General features: G+C 42.3%; 2 protein-coding genes across 4 annotated transcripts; both read right to left on the bottom strand.

The window, feature by feature from the left end:
* Positions 1-3,736: 3,736 nt before the first annotated feature.
* emx2 (empty spiracles homeobox 2) lies at positions 3,737-8,407 on the bottom strand. The gene is made up of 3 exons (XM_031284249.2): positions 7,621-8,407; positions 6,252-6,436; positions 3,737-4,845 (listed from the first exon to the last, which is right to left on the bottom strand). The coding sequence occupies exons 1-3, from the start codon at positions 8,006-8,008 to the stop codon at positions 4,678-4,680; spliced, it is 741 nt and encodes a 246-aa protein (XP_031140109.1). The 5' UTR covers positions 8,009-8,407; the 3' UTR covers positions 3,737-4,677.
* Positions 8,408-10,890: 2,483 nt separating this feature from the next.
* On the bottom strand, positions 10,891-21,994 carry eif3s10 (eukaryotic translation initiation factor 3, subunit 10 (theta)). 3 transcript variants are annotated; one of them, XM_031284162.2, is made up of 23 exons: positions 21,740-21,994; positions 21,046-21,236; positions 20,808-20,944; positions 20,415-20,578; positions 19,744-19,943; positions 19,280-19,488; positions 19,021-19,192; positions 18,718-18,822; positions 18,478-18,576; positions 18,258-18,374; positions 17,928-18,113; positions 17,359-17,706; positions 17,153-17,257; positions 16,964-17,077; positions 16,732-16,854; positions 16,374-16,527; positions 15,880-16,061; positions 14,131-14,243; positions 12,730-13,052; positions 12,604-12,669; positions 12,335-12,464; positions 12,038-12,204; positions 10,891-11,760 (listed from the first exon to the last, which is right to left on the bottom strand). In XM_031284162.2, exons 1-23 carry the CDS (start codon positions 21,786-21,788, stop codon positions 11,591-11,593), a joined length of 3,624 nt encoding a protein of 1,207 aa, XP_031140022.1. In that variant the 5' UTR covers positions 21,789-21,994; the 3' UTR covers positions 10,891-11,590. The 3 variants fall into 3 exon arrangements, 2 of the variants coding, with proteins under 2 accessions (XP_031140022.1, XP_031140021.1); XM_031284161.2 differs by having other exon boundaries at positions 12,604-13,052; XR_004102383.2 differs by lacking the exon at positions 10,891-11,760 and having other exon boundaries at positions 12,143-12,204; positions 12,549-13,052.
* Between the last annotated feature and the right edge of the window lie 1,014 nt (positions 21,995-23,008).

The following is a 23,008-nucleotide window of genomic DNA, read 5'->3' as shown; positions in this document are numbered from 1 at the left end:
GTAAACTTTTTTTAGGCTTCCCAAACGGAGCTGTGGGCCGAGTTCAGGCAGATGCTGGAGGTGTCTGCGGACTGCGCAGGGCATTATGGGACGGAGGCCCGAGAGCCAACAGAAGGAGAAAGAGGCGTCTGTGCAGGTGGGAAAAGTTTAGTGTTTCTAAACCGCAGTCCTCAATGAATATTTCATCGTGAAATGGCCATTTGTCACTTGTAGGTCTGCGACATCTCTTGGTCATATGTTGTCTGTGTCCCGACCTCAGTGAACATGGAGCACCAAGGCCTGCTGAGTGAAACTGCATGTGTGTGTCAGAGAAGCTTGTAATGTGGCTCTTGGCTTCGTTCATCTATTAACAATCACGTTTTGGTGCCAACCTCTTAGTGTGTGTGTGTCTACAAGCAGTAACCCTGCTCTGAATTCATTAATTGTGATGGAGGATAAAAAAAAGAACAAAAAAGGGACACTTAGCAGGCTCATTAGGGCAGGGACAGCAACATAGGCTAAATACTGTATTCAAATGTAGCTTTACATATATTATTTACATATTAGGCTACTGCCATCATTTGATTTTAGTTTCTTTGAAACAAAATATTGACTTATCTATTGTCTTACCCAATTAAGTCAAGAGTTCAGGCTTTAACGCGAAACGATTTATGTCATTGAACGCAGCAGGCCGATATATGATGCGTTTAAGATCACTGTTTGAGCGTCTGTGTGTGTAATCGTACATTTGAACGCCCCACCTCCTTCAAAAACTAAATTAGAAATAAATCCAAATCCATAACAGAAAAAAAGAACATGTAACTAAAATGATTAGCTACTTAGTCAGTCCGAGTCCATAAGTGCTGACTGTTCCCGATGGCCAATTGGAAAATTGCTGCGTTTGGAAAACATAATCATCAGAGCACATCATGGCTGCAAACGCCCCTCCCTCGTTATTAATAATAAAGAAAGAAACTGAATCCGAGGCTCCGATGTTTAATTTATTATTATGTAAGCTATTTGAAGGGTGATTGTATAGTAATTGCTCATTAGTCTTGTATATTTATCGCTGTACCTTATGTCAAGGCCAAGGGAGTTGTGTGGGCTTCATTCTCTCGTTTCAAGGATCAATTTCAGAGGCAATTTGTGAAACCGGACGGATCAAGTTAGTCCTGACGTCGTTTGTGACAGGCCCATGCCCGGCCTACAGGTGCTACCCTCGGACAAGCATTATGAGAAGCTCCTTGAAAAATAAAACTAGAAAGACAACATGTTCACAAACTATCCACAGACATCCTTTTCAAAAGCCAACTTATCCCAACTTCAGAGATTTTTGCTCGATCAATTATTGACTTTCAGCACTAATACGAAGCCTGCACACCCCCAACCCACCCCACCCTCAGCCTCTATCCACATTAGTGGTGTCAGCGGACGTAATTATACCTACTAATTGCAGATTAGAGGTTTTGGGTCAGTGGGGTCACTTGATAGGACCGACTACTCTTTTCAATGACGGATAATCATTACACGTTGCAGACTAAATGTTTCATGCAGCGGGGCTTAGGTCCAAAATGTCCAAACTGGCTCGGTCGTGAATATTTAAGGAATAATCCAACTGTTCAGGAGCTGTGATGATGATGATTTATGGAGAGTTTGGCCCCTGGACGGACCGGAGCAGCTTCAATTTAGATAAGCGGGTCACCAAAGGGCCCCACAGCTGGCCCTCAACGCACAGCACGAGCGTCTGGAACAGGGATCTGATATGTGAGGGCCCACTTCACATCATAACACACACACACACACTGTTTGAATTTTGTCCCAAGCGATTATATTCATGTGACCTTACTCTCATATTACGCTTGATTGAGCCAAGATCTGAAAAAAAATGGCGCGTTGAATTTTTTTAAGAAACAAAAAACATAAATATTAGCCAAGCTCTGTGCAAGCATGCGCAATGCAATTATTTTTCGATCATTTTGGATTATTTTGACGAAGACTATATTGCCTTACAGAAAAGTGCTCATTCATTTTCAAAACGCCTATGACTCATAAAATGAAATATTTGGATGGTTGCCTTCAGAATAAGGAGCCATTTAGTCATTTAGAATATAGACAGTCGGCCAGGAGACCGCGCTCTTAGTTTGGCAAATGTGGATTTTAAATGTTTTAGCTCAACCTGCTAAATTATCATAGCCTATCTGCAAAAAGAACAATTTATTTCCATAAACAAAGCTGCCGCTACATTTAAAAAAAGAGAGAGAGATTTCCAGGTTAAAAACAAACGCGTTTAAATGTATCAAATTGTGCCAGGCTCTAATGAGCAGCCTGTCCTGTCTCCTGTGTGTCCATACAGGCGCACAGAAGAGGGGGGGGGGTGCGCCAAATTTGTTTGCGGCGGATCAAGGCTCACCGGCTCCACTGCACTTTCTTTATCTTAATTCCAACTTGAAAAGATATAATTATCTAGTTTGAACAGGACTGCTATCAAATCCTTCTTTAGAGGCAGGGTAGGGAAAAGCTCGAGTGGATTGTGAGGCTCTGAGCCGCTCGGTGTTGCTCGAGATAGGAGTAATGAAGTTGTGGAGTCCGGAGATACAAAGGGCATTAACCTCATTAGCATGAAACCTTTTCTTCTAACTATTGTGGGACCCTTTCAGTCCTATAATCCCCCCTATTTCAAAGCTGGGTTTGTAATAAAGCTTTTAGGTTGTGTTTTTTTTTTTTTTTTTTCAAAGCTAATGGTATTCTCTAAAGATTTTTATTGCTGTTATAATCTATGGGCCGATTAAGAATTCCCTATATGCCCCCCCCCCCCCCAACCTAAATCACAAAAACAAAACTAGTTAACAATTAAACAAACACATGCACCTCGCACGAGAAAACACTAAAGTTGGGCTTGTTATGTATTCACAAGAAGAAGAAAAAAAATCATAATCCAGTTTAAATTTGTCTGATTTTTTTTTTTTTTAATTAACTGCATTGTTTTGCTCGTTTGCGTGTAAACAGAGAATCATTTCCTGCTGTAAATAACATATATTTAGTTTAGCCTAAAGGTCTGTAATGTTCCCGTTCAGACCAAAGCAGCAGCTTGCAGCATTGATGCAGCCTACAAGACAAAGATCCCATTTTTGCGGCACATTGCAACCTTCCCTTATCGCGTCGTGAGGGGTAGTCAGATTGTACTAAATTATGTCCAACCAAGCCCCTTTGGATCCGTGGATTAAGAGATTAAAGTGGACCACTGGGCAATGCATCCCCTTTCCCCCCCTCATATTACCCGCATGATAATTGCCCAAACTGATTTGCACTTTCACAAAAGCTTTGTAGGGGACTCTTTGTAGCTGGAGCGGAGCAGACGCTGCAGCCCCTCAGAAATAAAACTACGGCCGTCTCCATCAGACGGAGAAACTACTGCAGAGCTGAGGACAACAAACTCCAGGCTGTCTTCTCTCGGTGTGTTTTTAAACGAGACTCTAACGCCACATCAGCAAACCTCAACGTACATCCAAACGGTTCCGTTTGATGGCACACACAATAAGAATAAAGCCGCCACTCAGCTGCTCTATATAATCAAAAGTCTTTACGTTTACTGCGCGCAACATATTGATAAAACTTTATTGACAAAATATTGACAATTACATACTTCTTGGAAGTATAATGTGTGTTAAAATTGTAGCAAACTTAACACAAACACAAAAGATTATTTACATTCTGTAAAAGAGGGTTTAACAGAAACATTAACTTTTAGCATTTCTGTACATGGAATACGCTCAGTGCTTCTTTTTTTTTTTTTTTTTTTTTTAAACTCTCAATGCTTGCATTTAGTCCTTCGTGGCAACTTTCACTGGAGGGTCAAGTCCTGACAGCAGGCTGCGTGGGGCCACAGCGACACATTGGTAAAGCTTTAGGTTAAAGGAATGTCCTGATACCTTCCCTTTAAGTACTTTATCTGTGGCCGGATTCACTTATTAGAAAGGGTTGTTTTTTTTTGTGAATCGAAATTCAATTTTTGTTGTATTTTCTTTAAAAAAAAAAAAAAAAAAAAAAAACACTATAACGCAGCACCGCTACTTCATATGTTTTCACAAATCACGTTTACACGAGAATCATTAATTAAAGACTGCACACTTTGTAAAAAGGAAGAAGCACGACATCTCTGTTTGAAAATAGAGTTAAAAAACAAAATTGATATTTTTTTCTTTTCTTGGTTTGAGTAAAACTTGTCAAATTAAAACAACTACCAGGAAACCAAAAAAAAAAAAAACTATACCATGCAATTCAAGTTTTACAAAAAAAGCAGTTTGGTTGTTTTGGTATCTTGACGTGGAAACGTTTTAGTTTGTTTAAAAAAAAAAAAACCTTTTGAAGTGCAAACGTCCAATATGAATTGGAGAAAAAATGAGGTGGTGGTAGATGGGAGATTGTATAGTGGTGGTGGTGGTTGGTGCGTGGAAGGGTTCAGGTGGGTGGACTGAGACACTGTCAGTCACATTTTCCTGGCTCGTTTGGATTGACAGACCCACACGGTGACAGCAGTGCCACCGGTCGGGTTTCTCTCACCCTCAGCTGCCGATCTCCGGAGATCAGAAATGTGACATTGGCTTTTTAACCCCCTCACTGTCTCTACACGGCATCCTTTATCCATGTCCTCCTTCACTCAGACGCTTATAATATAGTCTTTTTTTCTTTTTCTTTTTTTTAATCGTCCGAAGTGACATCAATTTCCTCCGGGCTCCCCTGTTTAGTCGCCATTCTCCACCGGTTTATATGATGCGATCCTTTCTTCTTCTGCTGAGACTCCGAGCCCTCCTCCTCCAACTTCTGCCGCTTGAACTTCGTTCTCCGGTTCTGAAACCACACTTTTACCTGAACAGAGGGAGAAAAGAGAAAGGAGAGAGGAAAAAAAAAAAAAAAAACCTGGATCAGTGTCATGAGATAAGCCGCGATTGAGCAATGCGTAAAACCACGCGTAAAAGGGGACACACTGTTGTTGTAGCAGGGCTAAATACAAGCAGGCAGCGGGGCAGTGGACATAAAAAAATAAAAATAAAGGTAAACTGGGTCCTGCAGAGCAAACAGCGTCCAGAATAAACAAAGATCAATTATATTCTCATGAAATGCATTAAAATCCTCAAATTACAATTGTTAGTCTAATATATAATATTAATTCAAATCAATCGAGTAAAGTATAATCACATTTGGGCTCACAAACATCTGATGTCTGGAAAAACTTTTGATGCGTCATCTAAAGTAGGTCAGAGCATTTTTTTTTTTTTTTTTTTTCTCCACATTTTAAGTCTTTCTGCCAGCAAGTAAACGTTAAGAGAAATAAAAGAGTGACATCCACGTCACATATTTAACATCTATTTTCACACACTCCTTTTAATGGACTTAGCTCTGTTAAACGGTAGGCCTACCGTGGGGAATTAACAACATCTAAATCGATAAATGGTCTGCTCCTGCTTTGTCACTCTGCAGCCCTTTTAGCTCTTAAACGGCAACTGAGGTGCATTTAATACGCCTTCAGTGGGCCAATTAAAGTAGGTGATGGTTCATTTTCCCCCCCCAGTCCCTCCAAAGGCCCCGCCGTCCAAGGCAGACACAGCGGACAAAAGACAGCGGCTGATGGGCTCAAACAGCATCTTAAATATGGCAGGGGGAATTCACTGAACCCGCCTCGTTCTTTGTATCGCCTATCCCATAAAATGGTTAACTGGTTAATTTGCCCTCCATTTTGAAAGGCAACATTCTCCCCCCAAAACAAAGTAATTCAACCCCTCCTGAAATGAGGTTAGGCCCATACAATGACAGTGGATTCCATCCAACAGAAAGCCTCTGTCTTCGATTGACAACACGCATGTATGGACCCTGGTGTGTATAAAAACAACTTGGTAGCTGATTATTTAAAATGATTGTTTTTGCTAGAACTATATGTCTATTCTTTGTTGTCATGCGTTGAAAGATGCATTCATTTTATAGCGGTCTGATTTTTTTAAAAAAAAGGCTCCATGACGCACGGTGCCACGTTAAAAATAAAATAAAAAAAGATCACAGGCAGTCCACCACATCAACCATAATGTGAGAAATATCTTTTTTATATTAACAATCAACAGGACTACAACGTGTAATTACGCCTGTTCCAACAGCCAGAGCATGGCACAACACACCGAGAAGCAGTAACAGCGTTTCAAAATAAAATGCACGCATTGTCCAGGTTCAAGACAACGCCAGGATGTGGAGTTTAATGTTGAGGATAATATTGTGTTTCTTACCTGAGTTTCTGTGAGGCTAAGGCTGTGGGCGAGCTGTTTTCTTTCTGCTCCCACCACGTAATGGTTTTTCTCAAACGCGTGCTCGAGCCGCAGGAGTTGCGAAGGTGAAAAAGCTGTCCGGATTCTTTTGGGCTTTCTGGCCAGCGCGTTGTGCAAAAGGAAGCTCTCTGGACTCGTTTCATTACCTGGAATAAACGAGCAGAAAACCAGGGTCCGTCATGATCTTTCTTTTTCTTCTATAAGATATTAACATCTCCATAACAACCAGCAGGCCTGCGCACAGCTATGAAACAGTAGTCTACTGGGCAGCCTGGGAATACGGCATGATAATAATAATAATAATAATGTCTGAGGAGAAGCTGGACATAAGTCAATAAATGAAGAGAAATGATCGAACACGTATGTATTTGAAATGACTGCTTATAGACGTTTTTGTTTTCATCTGGCATGTGTGAGACCACCGCATGAAGGAGAGAAGGAAACAACCCAAAGCAGAGGTATAATCCTGGGCCTAATTAAATTAGCTCAAAAACAGCCTTTGTTAACAAAATCACATCAGGTGAAATGGAAGCAGCATGAAGACGTTTAAATAAATAGCGGCCAAAAACATTTTAGAAATTCATTTCGAATGCATTCCTATAAAATGTGATACATTTTTCAGGAAAAAAAACAACAACTAATAATCACAAATATAAATACCATGAAATGAGCGACCAAAGGCAAAAATAATAAACCAATCTTCTTCTTATTTTCTCTCTCTTAACAAGTCAATTTAGTTAATAAAATCTAAATTACCCGAAATTTGACTCATGTCAGCCTTAGAAAATGAGCAATAGGCTAGTCAAGTAACCGCCCACATTGTTTTATTTTTTTCCCTTTAAAACAAAAATGTATCTTTTTTAATTTAAATGTGAAATAAGTCTTATCATAAACTGCAGCGCAGCGATATACATTAGGTTCTGTTTTAATGCATGGGTATAGATCATATACCCAGTGCTAAATATAACCTGCAGGGCCAACAGTGTATACACACATGTCAACACTTCTACTGGTCTTTATTTTTTTTTTAACCTGAATAGACACTAAGCCAAGGCAACAATTCTTTTTTTTACTCGAGTTTTTTTGTAAATAAAGAAATTCATTACAGGTTGTTTTTTTCCCCCAGCGATATAATCCACTAAATAAGTGTCTATTTTGGCCTGAGAATTGGAGGTGATAGGCTTTAGAACTCCGCTACAGCTCCACCGGTTTTTAATTCCTTGCATATATCCTGCTCTCTGTGCTGATGGAGAGACACAAATCTGTAACCGCTCTGCAGCCGCTCGGCATGTTTCGTGCGTAAAAGAGCCGAATCATTTCGATAACTTACCTTGAAATCTGTGACCCAAGTACCTATATCTGTGTAATAACCAGGGGTAGAAAGTTGAGGGGTCCCTTTGCTGGCTGGCAAAAAGAGGGTGCGGACTGTGTGAGGATGAAAGCGGGTGAGCCAGAGCGTGCGGCGGGGCCACCGAATGCACCGGGACAGCGGAGTTTTGCTGATGAGAGACCGCCTCTGCAAACACCAAGTCCGGGTTAGAGTAGACGCCCCTGCCGCCGGAGTGAAAGCCGTTGAGGAAGGGGTTCATCTGGCCGGAGTTTGCATAGCTGAGAGCCGCTGGCCTGATGGGCTCCTCTGTGCGGGACACCGGTACAGGATTATCCTTCGCCACTAAAGACTCTATAGTAAAACACCTCTTGGGTGTAGGTTGAAACATGGTCTGATAGTCCAGATTCCCCAGTTTAAGTTAAAGTTGTCGTTGTTGCTCTCGCTTAAAAAATACTCCACAGCCAAGAAAAGAGGGGAAAGTTTCTGCGCAGTAAATAAGTTGGGAAAAGGCGGCAGTGTCGAGAAAGCCAAAATAAAAAGTGCTCGGCTATACTCCCAGACTAATCCATGGATGTGATCGTTTTCCTCGCCGGGTTCGTGCAGGCAGATTTGTTAGTTCATGAGCCTAATTAGCGCTGCAGTCCCATAAACAGCTTCCTCTGAAGGCTGTAATGGCATGGTGATTGGTCGCTGCTGCTGCTGCTCGCCTTAAGGTGGAGAAGGGGAAGACGCTTAAAAAGTGCGTCAATGGGAAGCAGGGGCGCGGAGAGGCGGACTCGAACGCGCAACACGGAACGGATTCGTCCAGAGAGGAGCCCCCCCACACGCGCGCGCACACACATACTCACGCGCACATATCTCCAGGACATTTAAACACACTCATCTGAACCAGTAGAAAAAGCTCAAGGTAGCCTGCTTATTTACATTTAAGGGCTATGGCAGCTTCAAACTGATTTTTCTTTAAGGGTGGGGTGCGTGTAGTTTTACTAGCAAGTGATTATTTGTTTAATTGTGCACAACAATGTTGCGCAAACATCAAATCAGCTCCGATAAAGTGTATTGTCAATGCTGTGCGTGCGATTAAAATCCAGCACCAGTTTAATTGGCTATCAGTTGGCCTTCATTTATTTCTCAATTTTGTTCCTGTTTTTAGTTTTTTATCACTGGATTTATGTCGAGAAGCCGTTTTTGTTTCGTCCCTGCTCATTTTCATTTTTCTTCAGATTCTATTAGGATAACTTTCAAATTGAAGACTCTTAATTTCTGCTGGATGGGATGTTTGGGAGACACCGGAGACACAAACAAGCTTTAGCTCTATAGATTTAGAGCTTTTTTTGTCAATCACTGGACTCTACGTGAAGGCTGAACATCTTAAAAATCTAATAGCACCTTCCCACTGATGAGTCGCTGTGTGTCATTCAGTGTTATTCAATGCAAAGTGCCCAGGTGTTTATTAGAGTAGCTACCTGTGACTACAGACTGTGTGTGTGTGTGTGTGTGTGTGTGTGTGTGTGTGTGTGTGTGTGTGTGTATATATATATATATATAAGTGACTGAGAGCAGAAGCCGTGGCCGCGAACCGAGGGCCTTCATACAGAAATGATACACACTGATAGCACGCCGCCGTGTTAGTCATCATGAGGCTGCTTAGAACTGAGACATGCAGTCCTGAAAATAAATAACACTGTATAGGGTTTTACATTTTATTTTGATATATTTTTTATATTTCTATGTTTTTCTTTGTTTGCATGTTTTTGAGTGTTGATGTCAGAAAATGAAAGAGATGAGACTGAATGGTAAACATATGTATTAAAGTGTGAGATTATTATTATTATTATTATTATTATTACTATTATTATTATTATTATTATTATTATTATTACTATTATTATTATATTGTTGTTGTCGCCAACTTGTAGTCCAGGAAATATACTTGTCCATACAAAGCTTATGGACAAGTCTACTGGGTTTATTTGTGCGGGTAGGTTAGGTTAAGGGTCTGTGTGGAATAAAATACAAACCAAAGACTAAACTGGGTTTGCAAACCTGTCAGAGCACCAACAGCTGTACAGCACATAATACGCCTGCTTTAACATGGTAAAAATGTGTCAATACATTGTTTTTTTTAATCAGGAATGATTGGGAGATGGCTGTTTTAGAGTTTTAGTTTTATTTGAACTCGCTCAGCCAGTTCCTTAAGGTAACGCCTTTTATTTTGTAGCACCAACTAATACATAATATATAAATATCACTCAATGCCTTACACATGACACATATTATTATTATTATTATTATTGCCATTATTATTAGCCTCATTATTTTTATGGTACATCGTAAAATCGTCAAGGTAATTCGAACTCGAAGCCATTTGTTGTTACGGAACACGCATAGCCAGTATTAAGAAGTTAATCATGGGTGAGCTGTTTTTTTTAAAACCCCTAACATCATGTTACTGGTTTGCTAACTGACTGCATACTGACCACCGTCTGCTTGTTCATGTCTCCTGAGTTTTACACTGAGTTAGCTGCTGATCATGGTCATAAACTAACGCACCTCGTACTCTCACACGGTGAAGCGGGTCGCCCACCTCCACGGAGCTTTACCGACCTCTAGTGGTTACACGATGGTAGTGTAATAAAATGGTACCAAAACTGAGGGGCTTTAGGCTGAATCTCATTTCTCATCTTACCCCTAACCCTCGATCAAAATGAGTATTGGGACAGCCCTTACTCTCACGCGAACGCGCAAAACTAAGGGGAAGGGGTAAGACAGAGAAATGAGACGCAGCCTTAGTGTACCTTGAAAGCAGAGAGATCCAGCACGTCCCCAACAAGATGAAGAATGGTTGAGTTTTACTGGTGTTGCACTATGTAGAAGTCAGGGCAGCTGGAGCTAATACTAAAACTGTTGGGATCTAAGATTGCTCTTAGAGCACCTTCAGTGGACACAGGCTACGCACACAGTCCCCAACAATTTGTATTTTTACAATTTAGTTTGTCAGAGATACATAAAAAAGGGTTCAATTTTAATATGGACTGGAACAGATATTGGAAGATATTTGTACAATCAGCTATTCTGACATCTCAAGTTAAATGGCACGTTGTGTGCCCCATCAGCTTTATCCCTCTTCATATACAGTTTATGGATTATCCTCTGATCCCCAAGTTGGGACCCATTTAAGTTACTTATTTTTGTACACTAGCCATAAACTGATAAGTGTGCTGCAATCTGTAATGGTGACATTACATTTGAGACAAATGAATGATTAGGTGGTGAGCAAACATCTTTATTAATAAAGGCTTTATCTGTAAACATGCAACCTGGTTTGATACCGTTGATTGCAGCAAGAAAGAGCCACATACTGGATATAAAGCGAGACCAATTGAATACTCTAAGCATGCACAGCAAAATGTAAATTCCACTAGTTCTTTAACAGGTTAAGAAGCATCTGAAACATTTGATGAAGAGCAGAGATCACGGAAGCAGATGACAAATTTCTAGTCATTGTGATTACAAGAGTTGTTGATTTGTGGCACAATATAATATCTATGAAAAATGATTAAGAAGAGACGTTGGTGATGCACTGAGTTTGTATTGAAAGATGTAGCAGGTACATTTGGTTTTCAGTTTAGTCAGTTTCACTTCATGTAAGGTAATAACCCCTCTAACCATTCAGGGCAGTCATGTTTACATTTGTGATGGTTCACATGAGATCTAAATGCACACAAGTTCATTGGTTGATGGTGTTTTGGGTGGTAAGGAGATCAAAATAAAGATAAAAGGGAAAAGAAATCCCCAGGAAAACTACTGTCTACAAATATTTTGTCCAAAAGGAATAACGCACGAGTATCAGAAGCGTGTGGCCATAAATTCACCACTGTGGCTTACTGGTTGATGGGTTACTGAATATTATTTTTTTTTCAAAACCAACTCTTCATTAACTGAGCCAATTGGATGCCGAGGTTACTGCTCAGCGGCGGACAGTGGTCCAGCCATCATCATCGGTTTCGTTCTTGGTGCGACGAGGGTTGTCTTTGTCAGAACGCCAGCCCTTTTCTCCATCAGGCTCAGGCTCCGGCTCCCTATCGCTGCTTCTGGGCTTCTCCTCCAGCTTCTCCACACCTCCACGACGCCAACCTCCTAAGGAAACAACATTAAGTCATGTTCAAGCAGGAACATGTTGATTTCACAAGTATAACTAGTTATATATAAAAAATATATATATATAACCTGGTGGGTATCTTTTAAGACACCTGCAGTAATAACAGGTGAACAGCGACCTCTGCTGGCAGAATACAACATGCTCATATAGTGTACCCAATTGTTTTGTTAGACAAGAGTGCTAAATAAAGTTTACACGCCTACCCTATCCCTAATATGCATGCAACGCTTACATCCTAAATCACGCTCTGCTCACCTTCATCCTGATCTCTGGGTGGAGGTCTGATTTCACGGTCATCCCGGCGCTCGCCACCACGGCGCTCGCCACCACGACGATCATCTCGGTCAGTGTCCTCTTTGCGAGAGTCTCTCCAGGCGCTTCCTCCTTCCTCTGTGCCTGCTCTCCTCCAGGTATTCTCCTCTCTGTGTAAATAGACAGTGACGCCGGTTAACAGAACTGTGACCACTCACTGAAAAGGCAACTGTGATATCCTCTGCATTTATCACAAAAATAAATAGACCGACACTCTTGGCACAGGTCTATCAGGCCCACCTGACTGGACGACTGTCTCTCAAGCTGTCTCTGGATTTCCCCCCTCTTTCGGCATCATCCCTTTCCTCGCTGGCATCACGGGGAGGACCCCAGCTGTCCTCTCGGGCCTTCTCTCGCTCACGCCAACCACCTGCGACATAAGCATTGGTTCATCATCCTGCTTGACTTTACATGTGAGCACAGGGCTGCTGAGCAGTCGGATTATTCAATAAACCATTCTTCAGGTAAATTACAAGATATCTCCATCAGCTGAGTGGCTGCAGGCTTACCAGGCCTGCCCAGGGGCTTCCAGGGTTTGAGGTCATCGCCACCACGCCGTGGCCCATCATCCATGCCTCTCCTTCCACCTCTGTCATCATCTCCTCCTCTTCGGGGACCCCAGGAGTCGTCCGTGCCTCTACGGGAACCTCTGTCGTCATCGAAGCCACGCCTGGGACCGCGGTCGTCATCAAAGCCTCTACGTGGACCACGGTCATCGTCTCCACCCCTCCTTGGGCCGCGGTCATCGTCAAAGCCTCTACGTGGACCACGGTCCTCGTCCATCCCTCTGCGTAGAGGACGGTCATCATCACCGCCACGGCGTGGGCCTCTATCATCATCAAAGCCCCGACGGGCACCTCGGTCATCTCCGCCCCTGCGTAAACCTTCTCCTCGTCTGAAGGGCCCCTCTCTCTCTCGCTCCTCTTTGTCATCCTCACGGCCCTCCTGCCTCCACTCCCTAGAGCAGGCACAGGTATTGTTAGAGTAGCCCCTTATGGTATTAAAAAGGATGACTAAATAGTAGGGCTGAACGATATGGACAAAATTTCATATCTCGATATTCATGCCAGATATCTCGATATCGATAGGATACGATGACTACGGGTTCGGTGAAAATCAAGCATTTTTCAGAAAAATACTCGATTTCGCGGAGCTCGGATTCAACCTTCATTTTACATTCATTATAGAGTTTTGGAATGGCCACTTGGTTAAAATGTGTTCGGGATGGTAGTTTATAACGCTTGTCCAGCGTGCGAACCATTTTTTGAAAGCCCTCTTTTGAGACTGTGTACACAGGTACCATGTCTTTTGCAATATGATAAGTTAAAGCGTCTGTAATGTCTTTATGTCTGGTGGACGTCGACTCATATGGTGTAACACTACTGAAAGCATCAGCAATCATACTTTGCTTGGGCCTCTTTTGGGATGACTGAGAAGTCCCCAGTGTTTCTCTCATTGTCATACACTCTTCGTGCAGCACATGATGGTGTTGTTTCAGGTGGTGAAACATGTTTGTTGTGCTACCTTGCTTCGTCGCAATTTTCGCCAAGCACGACTTGCACAACACCTCGCTCTGGTTGACATCATCCTTTCTAAATCCAAAATACCTCCAAATAATGGAGGATGATTTATGTTTTGGCACAAAATTAGTTTCTGCATCGCCACCGGCCGCATTATCTTCCGCACTCATGTTACTTTTCTTTCGTTTCGATTTCCCCGCTGTGAATGTCCTGTGTGTGTGCGTCAGTCTCCGTCTCCCTCACTCCTGCCCTTCTGTGTTTGTCATTGGCTGGCTTCAGCTGTCGATCCACATGAATTAAGCTTTGTGGTTGGCTGGCCGTAATGGTGCGGTCAAGGGCAATCGTAAAAGTGATTATGGTGACTGCCAGAGCTGTACATGCAGGGCGCGCGCGGAGGAAAATCTATCGTTTATATCGTTACTTTTTCGATATTAATATCTTGAATGTTCATATCTAGATATAGATACGATAACGATATATCGTTCAGCCCTACTAAATAGGGTTACCAACACCTACTTGTCAGGCGCAGAACGACGCCACTCTGATTCGCCTCCCTCCGTGCGCCTCCTCCATCCTCCTCCTCCTCCTCCTTCCTCCTTCTCAATCTGCTTCTCATTCTCACCCCAATCCTGTATAAGCAAAACATATCAATCAAGACACATTGGTCCATTACATTGTTATCACTCACCTAATTTGTCGCTACAAGGCACTGTATAGTAGTATCAGTTATGGTCATTAATGTTTTGGCCTGTAGTCCATTACTCTGCACTCGGTCCTTGAATTCATGTGACAATATATTTGGACTCCCGTCCATCACACCTTCATATTAGGGATGGCACGAGTCAAATTTTTTCACAAAATTACTAACTATTGTGATAAATTGTGTTGTATTATGTTACTGAGAGACAGGCACCATTAACCTATTTATACACAGGTGTGACCTTTACCCATTTTACCCATTTGAATGACTAAAAAGGCATTTCACAATCAAGTAAAAGAAAGCAAGTATATAGATTTTTGAAAAAGTCCTTATTTAGACTTTTTACTATTCTAGTCATCATAATATCACAATTATGCTGGGTAACGTATCATGATAAAATGTAGCATGATTTACCTGTGATTCCCACCCCTTTATATTTGAAACTTTCGACCGACTGTCAGTCTCAGAACTAGGGTTGGGCGGTATCCAAATTTTGATACCGTCAAACCTCCTCCCTATTTTACCGTGGTATACGGTATTACCGTGACTAATTAAAAATGATGACGCAAGGCTCAGACGGCATCACCAAACTAGGGCTTTGACTTTTGCCCAAAAATCATATTCAAAGTTTGTTTGTTTATGAATATTAATATTCAAATATTTATTAATAATATTTTGACCATTAAATGCCTTCAGTAAGGCTTATATTGGTATCAAACTTCGTATATGTTCTGTCCACCAGAGGGCAGTGTATCAGTCAGTAGGCATGCAATGATGTTGTTAGAAGAAAAACACACTGCCACCGGCAGCAGCGCGTGGACAAACTGTTGCCGGTTGGCGAGGAAAATCCTGTCTGCCTCCACAGCCAGCGCACGGCCAGTGCAGTGCGCACGGGTGCTGGAAGCTCTCCATTAACTCGGACGGCTTGCTGTCGCCAAGGCCGTTCAGGGACAGCAGGCGGTCTGCTTTCTCCAGCTCCGACAGTTCAAAGAGTTCCAACAGGAATGTTTTGAGTGCGTCTTACTTGCCGTTAGCAGGAGGAGCCTCTAACAGCGCCATAGCCCTGGCTGTTGTTGAGGCATCTAAGGCCGATACCACGTGGAAATACTTTGTAACGTCCTGCGTTATTCCTCTCAGCTGGAACTGGGCCTCGATGTGCTAAAACCACGGCCGTGGGTTGTGCTGCCAAAAGTCCGGTAACTTGATGGTGGCCGCGTAGATAGCACTGACATTAGCCGCGCCACTAGCAGCGGCTGGCGCCGCCGAAGCGACAGCATTTTCACTACCGTCGTCGTTTCACATAATTCAGCCCCGGAACTCATATATCATAACACCTCTCCCTTAAAGCTACAGTAGCCTACCTTGGTGAATGTCTCTTTCAGCCCTACTTGTGGGTCACCACAATTTAATATTTAATCCTTGTCTCCTATATAAGTGCATTGCATTTTTTTTAATGACAGTATTGAAACTGATACCGTTGCTATTTTTTCACCCCGTGGTATACCGTATTACCGCCCAACCCTACTCAGAACGTCAGTTAAAAAAAGAAAGCAGCTAATTTGTACCTTGACTTTCTCCTCTGGGGGGACCCTTTTCTCCTCCTCTCGACGGCGTTCTCGCTCCTCGATCTCCTGTTGGCGAGCACGCTGCTTCCGCTCCTGCTCCTCGAGTTTGCGCAGACGCTCCTGGTACTCCCTCTCCTCCTCCTCTCGCTGCTCTTGTTCCAGGCGTTCACGGTCCTCCCGCTCTGTAACAAAAGCACCCAACATATAACGTGTTCAAACTTCACTAGAATAAGAGCTACTGCGTTATGCTCTGGAAAAAAAAACGCAGGGTGTGACATGGCTGCCACGATCGGAAAACATTTTCCTGACTGAAACTTTGTCATGTCCAATTTCGCTTGCCCATGCAAAAGTCACCACAGCCAAATAAAAACTCCCTAATAATAATGTAATAATGTCCCTCAAAACAACCACTTTAACCACCATTGCCAACATTTCATTCCTGACCTTCCTACCAGGACTGTACCAGTGCACATGTGCAAAAAGAACTTCATTACCTTTCTTGAGCTGCTCTTCATGGATACGCTGTGCATCTTCCTCTTTTTGACGGTAAAAAGCGTTACGCCTGTCCTCTTTGCGCTGCTTCTTCCTTTCTTCCAGGCGCTTCTTCCTCTCCTCCACCAAGCGCTCCTGGAAAGCTTTCAGTTTTTCCTTCAGAGACAGAATAGTGAATTTGAAACCACAGCACAAGTCATACAGTTGTTCTGCCTCTCTGTCCCAGAAACAGTTATTGCTCTGTTGCATTTTAATTGCAACGCCCAGGAGTTGTTGTTTTGTTCGCCAACATTGTGCCGCCCGCCGCCCCACCCCCCCACCCCCTAAGCTTAAGCTGATGAAAGTAATAAATGGTCTTACCTCATAAATGAAGCTACGAGCAGCAGTTATTTTGGACAAGAAGTTTTCTTTGTCCTCCAACATCCTGAACATTCGCTTCTTGTGCTCCAGAGCCTTCTCCCGTTCAACTTTCATGTTACTGATCTACAACAAAAAGAAAATTCTTACATTCTAGATATTCACCTGGCTCTATTCAATTTCACATCTATGCATGTCATTTTTGAATCAGTGTTTTTTGTTGTTTTTTACGTACCCTCTCTTCCTCCTGGAGCTCCCATAGTTCCATGTCCTTGACGCGCTGCTCCTCATAAGCCTTTTTGATAAGAGGAATCTCCTCGAGACGTTTTGCCCTCTCAAAGTAGTCAATCTGGAGAGAAAGAAAGATTAGTGTCCAATTCACACCTAGGTGACTGACATTTTCACTGATGAATCACTCAGTTACCTTCTTCTCCTGGTTCTTCAGACGCTCCTGAAGTTCCTTCTTCTCCTTCTCTAGCTGCTCCACCTGTTTGGCCATGATGAAGTCAGGATCCAGCTCCTCCAGGTCCTGTATAAAACAAATGTGTTAGTCTCACCTTTGAACCTCATATTACAATGACCTATTTCTGCAACATGGAGTTCAACCTAATGAATCAATCTACATTTTACCTCAATATCGATATCCTTGAAGGCCTTGGCTCCAAGTTCAGTCTTCTTGATCTGCTCCAGACGTTCACGGACCGTCTTCTTCTTGATCTGCTCATGCTCCTGCATGATGCGCTCCTTCTCCCTCTCTTTGGCCTCCTGGCGCAGACGCTCCTCCTCAGCCTTGCGTACCTTCTGCATCTCAGCTTCCCGCTGCTCCAGCTCCTCCTTCTCACGCTGAATGTTCAGGCTCTCCAGGCGCTCCTTACGCTCCTCAATTGTCTGTCTACGAGCCAGGATGCGCTGGTGATCCTTGCGAGCATTTTTCAGATAGGCGGCAATGGCCAGCTGGTTCTGCTCCTCACGCTCTTGCTGAGAAGGGACAAAAACATGAAAATGCAGTTTAAAATTGAAGAATAAAGCAGAGTGTACTGTGCGAAATGACACTAATCATGAATTAGAGCTCAATACCATATGAAGATACCTCTTATGTGTCTGTTAGTATTATGTGCGAGTATGTAAAAAGCTAACGGTCACTGATCAGGTGCCTGTGTGTGTCTATACACGAGAGCTCAGTAAGAAGTTGAACTCACCAGGATGGAGGCAGGCCTGATGACTTGGATGGCCTTGGCCAAGGAAGCCGACATGGCAGTCAGCTGGTTCCGTATCTGCTCTGAGGGCATGTTCTGCAGGAAAGGACCAACAGGGGCATCCTCTTTGGTCGAGTAGTTCAGGTCAGAGCCAAAGCTCAGAGTTCGAGAGCTGTGGTCTATACGGACCTACAGGGGAAAGAGAAATGTTAGATAAGTTGGGTAAAACGGTACGATAAAGACTCTTAACTGTAATAACACTGTTGTTGGTTTATCAGTAGTTCATTTCTTAAGTAGTAAAAGCAATGCAGTGTCTCCTGATCTTGACCTTACCTGCAGATCACAGTGGCGGGCAGCATCTACAATGGAGCGCTCTAGCTGGAAGGCGTCCACAAACGGAACCAGGGAGGCCAGACGGGTGAACTCAATGCTTTGATAGATCTGTGCAACCTAATATAATGGAAGCAGAACAATGAGAGAGGTCTACCATTACGTTGTAGATGTGATTTAGGAGAGCATTCCAGGGGGAATGAAAAAGGCTGAAGAGAATTACCTGTTGCAGGAGCCTCAGGATGGTATTACTCTGCAAGTGAGGGACATACTGCTGCAGATCAGCCTCCTTCTCAGCTTGGTCTCTCACCCAGTTCAACACCTAGTAGGAGAGTTTGTTACCATACACTGGGATTAGAAAAGTCTAGTTATCAAATTAATATTATATAAACTGCAACTCATATTACAACAATGAACTGTACATTTTCCTTTTTATCAAGCCGTTTGCCGCCAGACTGTTTACCTTGGTCACTCTTCCGCACAGCTTCAGAGGATGAAAGTCTACTTCAATCCAGTTGTAAAGTTCTTTTATGTCAGGTACAACATACTGCAGCAAGTTAAATCTCACCTAGAATGAAAACATTAACTTTAATGATAAATTGGTCAAAGCAAATATTAATTAACAGTTTTTAAAGATCAGGTTAAAAAAAAAAAAATCATACTAATTTTCCTAAAAAGGACACGAGTCTCTTCGCAAAAGAAGTACTTACTAATAAAAGTTGCCACTGTTGAAACCTAACAAAGCTTTCTTATGCAGATAATGTACCATATCATTGATGAGACTCTGCCGGGTTGGCGGAGACTGCAGGCCCAGGAGGGTAGCCAGCCTGCGGTGTTTTTCTACAATGATGCCATCCATGTCCAGCAGCCGAGCAATGTCAGTGCGCTCGGGGGTGATGGGAATAGACAGTGTGGCCAGGAGGACTCTGGTGGACATCCTAAAGATCAAAAGTAAGCACCATTACCAATTTGGTCACTGTCAGAGTAAAACGTGTGCACCTATCTTCAGATAATGAATACCATACCTCTGCATCTCATCTTGGGTCAGATTCTTACGCATCTCCCTTGAGAGGTGATAGAGCCGGTGGAGGGTGCAGGCGTGGAAGAGAGCATTGCCAGATTTCCAGAACACAGTAGAAACCTTGTTGTAGTAGTTGGCCATCAGCTGGGGTTTGGGAGGCTTCTTAGAAAGAGCAAACAGGCCATGGATGTCTTCAACCGCCTTGAATGCTTCCTGTAAAAAGACAAACCGTTCTATATTAGTAACAATATCGTCTTCACTTTGAGTCACTATGTGTCACATGTTTAATTACACTTGAGGACATTCAAGTACTAAGCTGGTGTTTAGTTGTTCTACAGGCCATACACTATATATGTTGACTACTTCCTAAAGCATTTATGAAAATGTTTTACACATTGACATTTTTAGTAAGTAGACAAATGCATTTCGATATCGTCCTTTGAGAAATTCAGTGTTAGGTGGACAGACCTGCCAGAGCTCCATGCTAATGGCGCTGTCCAGCTGCACCAGACGCGTCTCCAGGTGCATAGACTGACTTTCGGGGTTGTTCAGGTTGATGGCAGTGCTCTGGTTGTGGTGGCGCTGGATCTGACCCAGATGCATACGCAGGTTGTCGCACAGCTTGCGAAATTCGGCTTTACGGGTGTACTGAAGGCAGAACTTAAATGCTACAGAAAAGATGACCAGATATTATTTACACCATTTAGTATGTAACATTTAATGGTAATTGTAATTTACGGCTGAGTTTGTATTTATTGAATTATTTTCTGTGTGACTTTACTTTAATGATGCGATAACACGGTATAATCTTGTAAAAACTTAGGTCAAGATAAAAGCAGTATTTACATTTGAATTTGAAATGTATATTTCATGATGGGAACTAAAAACATGGATTCCCTCATTACTGGCTGAAAATGACTGTTTATCATTGTATAAATGGTGCCACTGCCATGTTCTGTACCATTGTATTGTACCATCTGAATCATTCAGTAACATCTACCTACATAAAAACAGACAAAATATAAAACATTTTGTTGACAGTAACTTTTATGCAGCCTTAAATCACACTCAGCTCATACAAGAAGAAAATTAAATGAATACAAAACTTTCTAAATATGGTATTCAGTGTGTGTCACTACCTTGCTGGGCAATGTCATGGTACAGGCGCTCCACTTTGGAGTTGTTCCGCAGCAGGTCCAGGCACTGGCGGTAGGACTCCCACAGGAACTTCACCCAGGGAGTGAGCAGCAGGCGATCAGTACGATCCTGAGTGTCCTCTCCACTCACAGCACTCAGGAGAACACTGAAGTCAAAACAAGCTCAATGTTTATAATCCATCTTAAAATTATCATGTCATCATCACATGCTAATTACCTTATACCCTCAGCTGTGACAGCAATATACTGTATAACTCACAATCATCCAACCACAATAAGACATCAGTTTAGATTCTGTTTCAAATTAAAAAGGAAATCCAACGACAAATACTGAGACACATGTTATGCTGCAAAGAAACATTTGAGCATTCTCACCTTTCAGGAGTCTGGATGTTGTCCAGATCCTCGATGTCCAGGACCATCTGCTGGGATTCACCCTTGGCTGTCTCAGTCTTCTCCTCAGCCAGCTTCAGGTAAGCCCTTACCACATCCTCCAGAGATTTGATATTCACCTAAAAGCAAAGAGAGAAGTTACACTTTGACTCCAAAAAAAAACAACTGATGAAAACAACTACCCGATCTGTGCAAACATCACAGATTTCTCCTCACACACCTGCTGGCAGATGTTCTTGTACTGGTAAAGACCCTCCTTGGCCAGGTGGCTCTTGCGAAGATCCACGCAGAGCTCCAGGTACTTGAGCATGATGGGCTCGTGGATCTTCTGCCATGTTCGATGTTTCTTGCTCTTGATGACATCGTACAAAACATCCAAAGCTGGCTGCTTCTTGCCAACCTCAAGAAACTCTGTGTAAACACATCAAGAAATAGACCAACATAAGCTCTATCACAGGTTGGTAACCGTGTGCATATATCACTAAACCTTAGCATCTCGCACCAAGCACACAACCGTGGTTAGCTAAACCTGCCTGACATTGTTAGGCCCACTGTGCTTTGTTAACGTGACATTAGCATTAACGCTACAAGAATACACAGCACTAACAATTTGACAGCAGCTAAGAGGCATTGTCAATAACGTTTGAAACCCGATACGAGTGTTAACGGTCATCTAATAGCCACCTAAGCTACATTTCTGAAATGTCACCGACTTAGGCAATAGTCAGATCACAAAACGGCCTAGCAGCCGGTTAGCTTAATACTAACGTAGCCGTGAAAAAGCGATATGGCGGCCCCGCCATTCAAGGTAGCTAGCAGTTAGCCTGGCTAACGATGCGTTCGAAGGCTAACGTTAGCATAGTTAGCATGAATGTCTGACAAACGTGAAACATTTAAGTTGTATTTCTACTCACCGTTGGCTCGTTTCAGAGCATTCTCTGGCCTTTGAAAATACGCCGGCATGTTGGCGGCGTTCTAGTGAAACTCAAATTGGCTGACTTGAGTGACTTTTGACAGATTTCACCAGTCCATCAACGCCACGCACTCACCCGCTGCAACGGTGCTGGCTGAGAAAGGAAGAACCTCGTGAGCGGCCTAGCTAGGGTTGCCAGGTGCGTCACACTACTATCCCCCTATCACGGTGTCTATCCCCGTGAAGTGAACAACTGAGAGCGAAGAAATGATGTTCTGTCTCCTAAAATTACGATAAATATGAATGTATCCGTTTTCAGGGTTTCAATGTATGATCAAATCTTAATATGCATATTTATAAACTTTGTAAACTGAATCACTTTTTTGTGGGTAATTCTGTATGTGTTTGTACACACATTTAAAAAGGGTAGCTCCCTAAATTATCATTAACACAAGTATAAAATATTTGATACAGATAAAATGATTTGGGCACATCTTTTAAGATAAGATAAGATAATCCTTTATTGATCCTCAAGAGGGGAAATTCAGTTGTTGCAGCAGCACAATACAGAGATGAGTACAGATAGAGAAGTACACAAAATAAATACATTAAAAAGAATAAATAAAATGAAATAAGAGGTGTATACAACTAGTAAAATAGTAAAAGTAAATGAACTATACAGGAGCAATTAAAGACAAATTACGAGGCAAGGTAACGTAATGTAAGACATTATAACATATTAACATTCCAGTAGTGTAGTATGAGGTATAAGAGATAGTATAGGTGCAATGTAATAGTAGTAATAATATACTACTACTACTACTACTACTACTACTATAATAATAATAATAATAATATAATTATATAATATAGTGTAGTATAGCAGTATAACATTGGATATCAATATATATATATATATATATAATCATATAATATGGAATATAACTAGTAAGTCTAGTTTAATATATAAAGATATATCACATATAGCAAAGAATATTAAGAAATCAGGCAACAGAGAGTTAATGAAGAGGGAGTGGTGAGAGAGTCCCGAGTGGGACAGACACTGTGGGATACATCATGGTTAGTTATACATGGTTACACACTTTTATACCACAGCCACTGACTCTCTGTAGCTTCTGTATGACCTAATATGTTGGAGTATGCTGAATTTGCTTCTCCATGTATGTGCTTGCTTGCTGTATTTAAAATATTATTAATAATTCTGCTGCCACATATAGTCTGTAACTCACTGATGTGTGACCATGGGTAT

The sequence above is a fragment of the Sander lucioperca genome, chromosome 15, assembly GCF_008315115.2.
Source record: "Sander lucioperca isolate FBNREF2018 chromosome 15, SLUC_FBN_1.2, whole genome shotgun sequence".
In the NCBI taxonomy this organism is placed as follows: Eukaryota; Metazoa; Chordata; class Actinopteri; order Perciformes; family Percidae; genus Sander; species Sander lucioperca.
Note: the sequence above shows the minus strand (reverse complement) of the source record. Positions and strands in the feature narration are given on the sequence as shown.